General features: G+C 39.5%; 1 protein-coding gene across 1 annotated transcript in view; it reads right to left on the bottom strand.

Annotated features, from left to right (window-relative positions):
• CNTN3 (contactin 3) overlaps positions 1 to 12,177 on the bottom strand; it is a 244,471-nt gene that overhangs the window by 15,348 nt on the left and 216,946 nt on the right. The window contains exon 19 of the mRNA XM_060109564.1: positions 2,073 to 2,256. Coding sequence (XP_059965547.1) covers positions 2,073 to 2,256 — 184 coding nt within the window. The remainder of the gene's footprint in view (positions 1 to 2,072; positions 2,257 to 12,177) is intronic.

Genomic DNA, 12,177 nt, shown 5'->3' on the forward strand with positions numbered 1-12,177 from the left:
ATGTCTGGATTTGTACGGCTCTCTTGCTACTTACTCTGTGATCTCAGGAAAGTTATATAACCTCTATGTGCTTCCGCATCATCTCTAAAGTGAGACTACTAATAGTTTCCAAGTCACGGTGTTGCTGTGAGAATTAAGAATCAATACATGAAACATACTTAGAACAGAGACTGGAAATTGCTCTGTAAGTGTTAGTCATTAAAATCATAATCACCATCATTACTGTAACCTGAAAATTCCTACTTTAGATTGGGTATTTACATGCTATCTTTAAATTTTAAAGGGTTTTGCTTTTTTATAATTCTATTTCACTCACTGTACACTACCATGAAATTCCTATTGATTTATAATCAATCTCTTCCTTCTGTCTAACCAATTCACTAAGCTCTTCACTGATTCCATGATGATGTCACACAGTCTTTTACAATCATAATTTCTTAGCGAGTAATCACATCAATTATTAAGTCAGAGGAAAGAGCCAGATAAACTTGTATGCATGCATCAGTGCAATCAGAATTTTTGAATCTGTGCTTTGAACGTATAATAATGATGTATATTTAAATCTTACTAATTCAGAAGCACTACTGGGAATACCAAACACATTTAGCGAAAAGTTCTAAACGCAGAATATTTTCAGTTTATTGCCAAACCTACACGCCCCTTGGTCTAACCCCAACCATGTGTTATAAGAGATGGTGTCAGGCTTCTCCTAATAATTAGTGAAGGATAATTAATTACCACATTAGTTGGTTGCTTGTAAATATGCTACTTAAAGGGATGAAAATGTTTGTTTGCTAAACTTTCTCTCCAAACTCTCTTTTCAATAGATAATACAAAGGTAAAAATATGAACTTTCCTGATCAAATTAACACTGGTTAATGAAAATCCATAGTAGAATTGTGTTTTATATATATTTTAACTTACCCATAAATAACACGAGCAATAAAATTAGATTTTATATTATTGTTCTTAGCAATTTTAGCCAGCCAACGTATGTTCTCACGAAAGTTTGGGAATTATATATGGAAATAGAAATGCATTAATGAAATTGGCAGTCAAGCAAAATAACTGTCTCATTCCCATATAGGGCCAGTTAAAAAAACATTTTTACTGGGTTAATTAATTTTGAAAATAAATTAAGAAGAAAAATTGTTTTATTGCACCATTATTTCAAAATTAAAGTTAATCCTGTCATGCCCACATTCCTCATCTTTCAAAAAGAAGTAAAAATAACACTTACCTCATGTGGTAGGTATGAAGTTTAGGTGTGGGAATACATGTAAAGCATGTGAACATAAAATGTTCTCCATTGCTATTAGCTATGATGATGATGACAAGAGTAATTCAAATGGTTGCATTGTGAGAAAGTAGCAATACAATACAATAACTAAATATACACTGGTGCTATCAGTTTCATGGAAAAATATGTGAAAGACTACAAAATTGCAAATCACTGATTTTTCTGTAGCCTAATTTAAAGCCAGGTTAATGTATAGCTCATAATTGGTACTTGTGAATGTACCTGTGAATACACAGCTAACAAAGACTCAGCTTTGAAGGCAACACTGACTGACATCTCTGGTCAGATTTTTAAAAATATCTATATATTCATGTGAACCAACACCTTTGGCTGGTAACCTTTTATTGTACATTGCCCTCTTTTGAATAAGTAGGAAAGAAAAGAAGAAAAAAATCACTCTTGATTCTTTGGCCTGAACTTTAAGTTGTTCATGCTTATCAAAAATCCTCAAGCTTTAGAGAACTAAAAATACATGAAATAAACCAATTAGCTTGATCACATTTTAAAAGAAAAGTGGATGGACTTGACTAAACATCCCACTCTAAAATTTTTCAAAAGGTGCACATTCATTTTCACATGGGGTTTCTAACTGAAGATTTAGGGGTATCAGGAAGACATGTATGTGTGCCTCTGAGCTTACAAGGGATTGGAGTTAGGTTTACCTCATTCATTGGGCTTACTGACTTGTGTTGTCCATCTAAAGTGATAAAGAAGGCTACCATTTTAAATGCAAAGTATTTTTTTGACGTTAAAAAAATCAGAAGATACATACGAGTTTTCTTGGTGGTTGCATTAACCGTGGCACTAAAGGGACCGGTACCAGCGCTGTTGAAAGCCCGGACAGCCGTGTAATATTCCAAGTTGCTCTTCAAGCCATGGAGCCTGGCCGATGTCACATTTCCTGCCACCTTCAGTTTGCTTGATGATTCCTCTTCTCCATTCTTCCAATACCGCACCTGGTGGACAGAAAACATAAAAGATGAGAAGGATTGAGAAAACAGCATTCTTTACATTAAGTGATTTTTATTACAATGGGCACTGTAATTTATTTACTTTATCATTTGTCCCACAAGTAGTTTTTTAAGGACCTACTATGTGCTAGGTGCTGCATTAGGCTCTGTGCCACAGACGTGAAAGAAAAGGGACTCCTGGGGGAGACAGATAATAAGTACACAAATAAACCAGATAAATTCAAAGACAGTAAATGCTACATGCTACTAGCCCATAGCCGTATAAAAGGGAAAATGAAGGAAAAAAAATCTACATTTCTAACAGAGTGAGCTGCTTCTCCTTCTCAGACCCTAATCAACCTGGCTCAGGCTCAACGCTGGAAGGCTGGAAGCTAGGCTTAACTCTGACGGATGGTGAAGATGTCTTCTGTGAAGAAAGGGACCTGTCAGAGCAAAGACCACTGAAAAGCCAGCTGGCCACTGGCTTGTCCTACAGTGATGGCCAAGTGTCACCAAGACCCCTGAGTATGCAGAGCTGCTGCAGAGAACAGGAAGGTAGGTAACATAGGTTAATATATGGATATATTGAAATGTTTTACTTGTATTTCATTATTGTGAATTGTGCAAAATGATCTGAGACTGCTTATAAAGATATATACATTTACAGTATAAAAATATAAAAATGTTTTGAGAGTATTTGATAAAATAAAGAAATAAAAGTAGAAAAATACAATAATAAGACATGTTCCCCAGTGAACTCCAATTATGCTATAAAGTCCTGCTATGCTTTGCTAGACAGTTTGGATCCTTCATAAAATAAAAACAGCAACAAAACCACCAAACAAATGGCTCATGAAAAGTGCAACTATTCCTTGTGCTGAGACCAGATATCACCATCTGACCATCTAAAGCAGGGGCTGGACACTTAACACAAATACATAAAGCAGACTGAGTACATATTTTTTACTTTCCTAAAGAAACAGGCACTTGGGGCTCCCCTGATGGCGCAGTAGTTAAGAATCCGCCTGACAATGCAGGGGACGCGGGTTTGAGCCCTGGTCCGGGAAGATCCCACATGCCGCAAAGCGACTAAGCCCGTGTGCCACAACTACTGAAGCCCAGGAGCCTAGAGCCCGTGCTCTGCAGCAAGAGAAGCCACCACAATGAGAAGCCTGCTTACCGCAGGTAGAGAAAGTGTGCGCACAGCAACGAAGACCCAACACAGCCAAAAATAAATAAATTAAATAAATAAATTTATTTTTTTTTAAAAAGAAAGAAATAGGCACTTTCCTGTTTTTCTTGCAGTCTTTGCCCTTTTGGTTTGACTTTCATTTTTCTACTTTGATAGCAAAATATGAAAACAGGAAACCATTTCTATAATTTCTGTAAGTAAACGGCTGCTTGAGCACAATGAAAACGGCAATCGATGCTCAGCCATCAGTCATGAAGGCAGTAGAGACGTGTGGGAACTGCGGCAAAAGAGACAGGCACGTTCCATCTTCGTAATGGAGCCTCTACGCAGCTCTCTGGTCAATGGAGGGAAGATGGACCCAGTGTTTACAGGTCTTTTTTTAAAAGAAAGCAAAAATCCTGATTTTAATGTGAAATGTCCCAAATTTAGAGTTGGCCCCATTTGTCTGTGGGCTAAACAAAACGTGTTTATGGGTTGCATACGGTAAACCCATTTCAGGCCTCTGAGAAAAATACACCTAAAGTTACTTTTAAAAAGTGAGCAACTATAAAATTATTTCTTTAAAAAAGATTAGCAGCAAAATATAAAATCTTGGGTTTTTCAATAATAATCCCAAATTAGCATATTAATATCATGCCAGATCAATATTTTCCCTATAAATGTGCATGTATATGTGTGTGTATATTATGCATGTATATTTATATTGATATCAAGGCCCCCTTAAATTCATGCAAAATGCTGGGCTCATGTATGTGTATATGTGCATTTTCCCTGGAAAGAAGTATTAGTTTTCAGAAAAACCTTGAAAGGAGGACGTAAACCCAAATAATTAGGACTAAATTGAATATGCACCTCCTACAGCTTTAAAGCATCAAATATAAATTAGCAAAAAACATCCACATATATGACAGATACCATTTACTATTATCAAAGAAAACCACATAGATTTTATTCATTAATTAAAGATAACATGCCAAACTGTCTTTTATAAAGCCACACTTGGCAAATTGTTAATGGATACCGACAACTCACATACATTCTAAATTCACCAACTGTAAACAATGGAGGTATTGCTTAGGTTTACATGACTCTACAATGATAAGACACTCCCTGCTCTTTAAAGCATTGTCTAGTTATTAAACTAAGAATGACAAATAATCGATAATTATAATAAAACACTGTAGTCAGCCCGAAAACTTGTGGCCTAGGATATAGCATAGATTGGGAAAAAGAAAACATAATTATGAGCTTTAATAATTGTCACTCAACACATGGAATGACAAAGGCAGGGAGAAGTCAAGTAACTCAATCAAGATCATCCTGTGATACACACTGGCCTCTTGTTAGGTTTCCATCCGTGCGCCATTGTTTCTGTATTCAAGTTACTTCAATAAAAGTTGCCTAAAAAATCATTCCTTAGGAGACTGATTTAAAGAAGAAAAAAAATAATTTTCAATTGGCATATGGATTATCTTTTATAAATCAGTTCACAGAAGGTGCTTGAAAGCTCTTGACAGCAGTTTGTTTCTGAAGTACTTTAACCAATCTCCATGTATCAGAATGAGAGATTTACTTTTAGATATCAGTTTCTGACAGGTATTAGAAATATTTAATCATAGAGAAAATTAGTGCCAAAATTGAGCATGATATTAGTTCAAATTTATTATATAATCTTCTTAAATAGCTTTACTTTAAAAGTTGAATAAATATGCATATAACTAAAGCATAAATAAAGCAGTGACATATATATTTCCAAGTAATAATCAGTTATGTTCTATAAAAATTTTGTTCAAAAATATTTATACAAGGATAGATATTTTTATTATGTAAATAACAAATCAGTTATGTTCTATAAAATTTTGTTCAAAAATATTTATACGAGGATAGTTTTTTTGTTTTGTTTTGTTTTTTTATAGAGGAAAAAGCCAAGAAGAAAAGACGCCATTTTTCCTCTCAGTTGTGTTCTGGGTTTAAATGGTAAAAGTTCTACACTTGAGAGGACAGAATATAACTCCACACTACTTTGGATTTTATAGGCACAACCACAACACAGGGATGAAGAAAGGAAACGTGTCCAGGCTGAAGGAACAAACTCTGAAAATATAATTGTGCAGAAAAGAATTAATATAACATTGTCAGAACACGAAGGTAGCATCTACAAAAGATGAGCAGAGACAGAAATATTACAAAGCACATGAGGAACCCTGCTAACAAGAAAGAAAGTCAGCAGACTGGACCACAGGGGACTGGCTATTATACATTTAGGTGACATGGATCTTAAAATAAGTATATTTAAAATGTTCAAATTTACCAAAGAAGGGACTAAATTTATAATGCAAGAATAGGAGAGGAAGAAAAAAGATGGGGTGAATCTAAAAAATATCAAGTAGAATTCTGACACCTGAAAAATACAATAGTAAAAAAGAAATCAGTGCTACGACTGAGCTGAAGACTGGAAGGTAGAAGACAGAATGAATAAATCCAGAACATGGAGAAGGAAAGAAAAATTATGAAAGCCAAGTTAAAAAACACTGCAGATGAATGAAATTTTCCAACCAGAGCTCCAGAAGGAGAGGTTAAGGAAAAACCAACAATAAAAGAGAAAATGTCTCAGAATTTTCCAGAACCAAAGAAATGCAGATATTTTCATGTTGTAGATTCACTCTGAGTTCAGAGGGAGGAAAAATAAAAGGTAAATCCACTCCAAAGGAGAAGGTGGTTAAGACTGAATTGTGGCTCTCAACAATTTTTCATCACCCGGCCTGAGAGACACAGGCCACTCTCTCCATCAGTAGCGGGTCACCCTGCCTTGGTTTGCTAGTGCGAGTGTGCACCAGTGCCAGCAACTGCATCCCTTGGCACAGAAGACAGCAGGAGGGGCAAATGCTAAGGTGGAATCATGTTCTGGAGGCAGGTTTGTCTTGGTCATCACCATAGCTCTGCCGCTTGGGTCAAAGCTTGTACACACTAAATTCCCAATATTGGTGAATTCTTGAATGACTTAAACCCAGGCAGTTTAAAAATGCCTCCCTCGTTCCCACCACAGAGACACATAAGAAATATGTATTTGGTCTCTGCACACAGCTCCCCCCAAACCCATGGAATCTCAGAAGTGGTGTCTTTTGTATGCTAATGAGACATCTGGTGGCTGCGGGCTCCTGGGTACCTTCAGGATGGAGACTGGTTGCCAGGGTAACCAACCTTGTGATTAGAGGGTTGGAACTTTCAGGCCCACCTCCTGACACAAGGCTGGAGGTTGATTTAATTTTTTTAACAAACAGTCAATGACTTAATCAATCGTTCCTATGCAGTGAAGCCTCCATAAAAAAAACCTAAATGAAAAGTTTGAAGGGCTTCCAAGTAAGTGAACACACTGAGGTGCTGGGAGAGTGGAGGGCATGGAGAGGGCATGGAAGCTCTGTGCCCCTTCCCACATACCTTGCCCTACACACCTCTTCCTCAGCTGTTGCTGAGTTGTATCCTTTACAATAAATGGATAATGGTAAGTAAAGTGCTTTCCTGAGTTTTGTGAGCCATTCTAGCAAGTTATCAAACCCAAGGAGGGGGTTGTGGGAACCCCTCAGTTGATCAGAGGAGGGCTGGACTTGTGACTGGCATCTGATGTTTGTGTGTGTGTGGCAGGGGGGCAGGGCAGTCTTGTGGGACTGAACCCTCAACTTGTAGGATCTGAAGCTAACTCTAGGTACAGAGGGTCAAAATTGAATTGAATTTTAGGACACCCAGCTGGTGTCAGAGAACTGGTTGGTGTAGAGAAAAAAACCCACATTTTTGGTGTCAGAACTGTTTTGTGGATAGAGCAGAGAGGAAGGTTTTTTTTTTCCTTAATTCACCAAGCTAGTTACTCAAGTCCTAATATTCTATGTGCCTATAAAACACTGGGACTCCAATTTCTTGATAATAATTTTTTCTTCAGAACCATAATACCCTTTCACAAGCTAATATATTTTTATATCAGTAAGTAAACAGAAACAAACTTGAGGAATGTCAGGATTTAAAATGCTATCTCTATTTCTGAAAATAATTTGGTTATTCCAAAAGCTAATGTCCCTGCTGTGAGGAGTCCTTCATATCACAGTATCAGAGATTTCACTTAACCTTAAAATGAAATGCAGTTTATAAAAATAATATATTGAAAAATGGCACCTTATTTAGCCATTAAAGTACAGGCATTTAGTCGGAATAGACTGAAATAATTTTGTGTATACTTATAGATTTTCGGGAAGACAAATATTTCATCTTAGCTGCTAGACAAAACACGTTTCAATAAATATCAGGCAGGCAAATGCATTCGACAGGTTTTAGAAGACACATCCAGATCTATCTCCTACTCTTCTTTACTTAGCTCTCAGTCCCTGGAGGACTGACCTATGTGAATTACATACCAAGCTTGCTGACCCTCTGGCTTCTCACTGGATGGAGAGGAAATGGAGCAGGACCCTGTACGGCCCTCCCAGTACAAATCCTTTCTGTATACCCTGTTTCTTGTTTGCAGGAAATAGGCTTCATTTAGCTTCCATGACCTACCCTGAGTTCCAAAGGGCAGATTCAAATAACTGCTTATCAGGGAAGGGAGGGAATACAGAAACAAAGGAGAAGGGGCAAGAAATAATAGTGCATGGGGTGGGAGTGGAGGCACAGGGTCCTGCTTCCACCTCAAGGAATATACATCACAATACCTTTGAGTTCTTCTGCAGAAACTAAGGCCCCCGCCCAGGTGGAGGATGGTAACTTCAGCCTGAGCACAAGTTTCCTGGAGCACAGCCCTGTTTACCTCACCACCAACCAGTCAGAAGAAAGTCTGCACACAGTGGAAGATAAATGAAGACCCTGAAGTCCTCCCCAAATGATTCTCCCTTTAAAAACTTTCATGGTCGAGCAGAATCTTCACAGTTGGTTTTTGGACACAAGTTCGCCATCCTCCCAGTTTGCTGGCCTCCTGAATAAAGCGACTTTTCCATTCCTACCAGCACTTGTCTCTTGAGTACTGGCTTTTGAGAGGAGAGCAACGAACCTGAATTCAGAAACAGAGAAGCCAGGAGACGGGCCGGTGTGAGGAGAGAGAGGCTGGGATATTTACTCCCCTGGATCCCTCAGTGCTGAGCCACAGTCTGGTAGGGGCCATATTTGCCTAATAACAAACCCAGCTGTGTTTGGGTGGCTCTCACTCACACACACACTTACTGCTCTCTCCGGCATAACAAATCCTTCCACCACGTCCAGAAAGTCTGCATTTTATTTACTCAATTCATTTTTGCTGCCTTCCTGTTTATTTAAATGGGCCTGAATTGCCTCTATCCAATTTTCCTATGTACATGTGACTCGTTCTAGAGTGAAGTTAATTCTCTGCCTGATAGTAAGGAATTAGACTCTCTCCGTATGTCTTTGTTTCTTCCAGTGGAATTTTCGTATTCTCAAAAAAGTATTCAAATATTTGACATCTTTTTCCATTCTAATTAAAATGTTAGGAGCTAAACACGTTTTGTACAGCTGTTTAGAACAGGAGGTAGGATAGAGGTATCAGTGAAGTTTTAGTTTGGCCTTCTGTACACATTTTTAGTTATGTTCCCCTGCCACACATTAAAAAAAAATAAATTTACTATGTTCTCCTCCCTCCCTACCCAAGTTCTATTTTGCTGCCAAACATTTAAAAAAAATCTACAACTGCCCCTCGCCCCCCTTCCCGGGGAAACACTGACTGAAACGGCCTACCCTGGCCAGGCACCACAGTGACCACTTGCATGAGTTATCTTCAACAGGAGGTCCTGGTAAGGAATGCGAAACTAACAAGCTACCACCAACCGGAAGAATTCGGGAAAGGTCACAAGGAAAGAGGAGACGCCAGCCCAGATGTCCTGCCTACCTCCCAGAATCCTTCTCGCTGGAATCCATCTTGGCCGAGCGATGCATGCGCCACCAGGAAGGACCCTGAGTCAAAGTGACTGGCCAGAGATAACCCCAAAACTAACCCCATTCCCATAAAACCCGAGACCGCGAGTCACATGACAGAGCAGTTCTCCTGGCTTCCCTTACCAGCTGCTCTCCACCCGGGAGCCCCTTCCCAAAAAAGTCTTTTGCTTTGTCAGCACTTGTGTCTTTCTGGACACTTCATTTCTGAGTGTTAGACAAGAGTCCACTCTCAGGCCCTGGAAGGGGTCCCCCTCCTGCAACAGTCCCAGAAATATGCTTACCTGTAGTACTTCACAAGTATAGATTTTTGTTTCCATCACTTATCAAGGTCATTCTCCCAAGTTTTATCTTCTCAAGACACAAAATGACTTTAAAGAAATGGACTGTATATACCAAGCTAGAACTTTGGAGATTTTGTTCCTCAGACACCCACTACCCATGAACTTAAATCACCTGCATCCTCTTTATCTTGTCTGTACGTATCTCTTGTTCCTATGCAAAGGGCACAAGAAAAGATCTGAACCTGAGTGTTGTGCCTTAGAAGATGAAATAAATTGGAGCCCAGGGAAATGAGCTCCTCGACGACTACTTGGTCAAATCAGAAATTAGTCTAGATGCTAATGATGATGTGTGCGCAGCACGCCACCTGGCATGTGATGAGAGGGAAGCAGGTGCTATTAACAGTTGTAAAGCCACACCGGGGAAACTGCAACCCAGAAAGTTAGCCATATGCCTGATAGATAAATACCCTGCTAAGTCACTTATTCTTCCAGGTTACTGTTTAAATCATTATTGAGACTATGAAAATACATATTTTTATCTTGGCATAATTATATAACTTATTTCTTAAGTTGCCCCAATTAGTATACCTTTTCCTGAGCTTGTTTCTTTCTTTTCATACATACCAAGCACTTGGGGAACAAACTTCCACTAGTTGTTTCCTTTCAATACTGTATTCAGGCTCCATTTGGGTGTTAAATTTGCTACTCTTTACACAGGTAGGCAAGGTGTCATCATTAATTTCCAGCAAAGTCCCATATGCTCATCGCCCCTCATCTTTTTGCCCACCACCTAACAGCAGCACCAGTAGCAACACAAACAACAGCACTGAGTCCCATACTCAGATTGTGCTAAGTGTTTCTGTATTACTTCACTGGTTTTCAAATTTCCCCTTTCAATGAAATCTTATCCCAGTGCCCAATATTCAAAACAGAAAAGGAGAAGCTCCCAAAGTCTCTTTGGGCCATTTTCACAAGGGCTGCTTTATCTCACTTAAAGTTTCTCCAGTGATGCTGACAGTTACTTACTGTTTTAACTGGGCCTTGGAGAGCATTCGTAATCTGCTCAAAGCCAGACAGCAGTAAGATAATGGAGCCAAAATTGCATTTATTCAATCAACATGAATTTTTTGCCTGCCTCCTGTGTGCCAGATACAACTCTTGGCACTTGGGATACATCAGTGAACAAACAGGCAGAATCCCCTGTCGCTGGTGGAGCTTATATTCTGTCCCAGTGGATGTGAAGGCAGGTTTGTATAATTCAAAAATGGTGTGGGGCTTCCCTGGTGGCACAGTGGTTGAGAGTGCGCCTGCCGATGTAGGGGACGCGGGTTCGTGCCCCGGTCCGGGAGGATCCCACGTGCCGCGGAGCGGCTAGGCCCACGAGCCATGGCTGCTGAGCCTGCGTGTCCGGAGCCTGTGCTCTGCAACGGGAGAGGCCACAACAGTGAGAGGCCCGCGTACCGCAAAAAAAAAAAAAAAAAAAAAAAAAAAGGTGTGGACTTCATGAGATACTACAGTGGCACTACTTGGACTCCTTGGTTTTCTCTCTTGTTCAATCAACCTCTCTCTCCTGACCTGAGCCACAGTGGTATAATTCTATTTTCTTAGACAGTATGCATATCTGGATGACTCACGATCAGCTTAAACTGATATATTCTAAAATCAACATCTACCTGCCTCCAAGCTGTCAAAACAATTGCCAGTGACTGGTAACATTCCTGTGGTGCTTGGAAGCCCACAAAGCCCATTTATATATAGTCTCTTGCTTATTTCTCTTAACTACTTCACAAGCTACAACCAGGTCAGAAATTATGATCCTATCATACAGTTTGTAAAGGACAAAGTTATGAATGGGGGATGTGTACTTCAGTCTGCTGTTGGAGGGATGCAAAATGTGCTCATTTATTTTCTTTAAGTAAATTTGATTTAACACTGAATTTCATACCCTGCTCAGCTAATGGAAAATTCGATTTCAATCACTCCTGGGGCTCTCTTCCCAAAGCCTGGCCAAGATAACTTACTGTTACATTGGTCTGATCCCTTTAGGCCCAGCAGTTCTGCCATGCTTGGGGAATAAGAAGTCCTTGCTGAGTGTGGGAAGCACAGCTGTTCCCTTCTGTGGTCTGGCCACCAACTTGGGCACTGCCAAGTAGAAAGCTGTGGGACCCACGAGATTTTGTAAGCCTCAGATCTTCGTTTCCTCCAAGGTCACCTGAAATTTCTCTTGTATTTTTTCCTCTGTGGCATGTTCTCTCTCTTCACCCTCTAGGATACATGAAATAATCTCCTTAAAGGCTTGAGCTTTGGAAACAAAGCGAGGAAGGAAGGGATCTCACAGGCACCCCCATCTTGATAGCCGTCACAAACTCTCATGAGGCAAAAGAGCTTGGAGTTGAAGAACTGCTTGAGAATAGTTACTGGGGAGAAATCTATAAATTAATATCTGAAAAATTCTTCTGGGACATGGCTCACACTTATTCATTGCTTATTATTATGAGCCAGAAACTGTGAGAAGCACAGGTGCCT

This window comes from Mesoplodon densirostris, chromosome 10 (genome assembly GCF_025265405.1).
Source record: "Mesoplodon densirostris isolate mMesDen1 chromosome 10, mMesDen1 primary haplotype, whole genome shotgun sequence".
Taxonomy (NCBI): domain Eukaryota; kingdom Metazoa; phylum Chordata; class Mammalia; order Artiodactyla; family Ziphiidae; genus Mesoplodon; species Mesoplodon densirostris.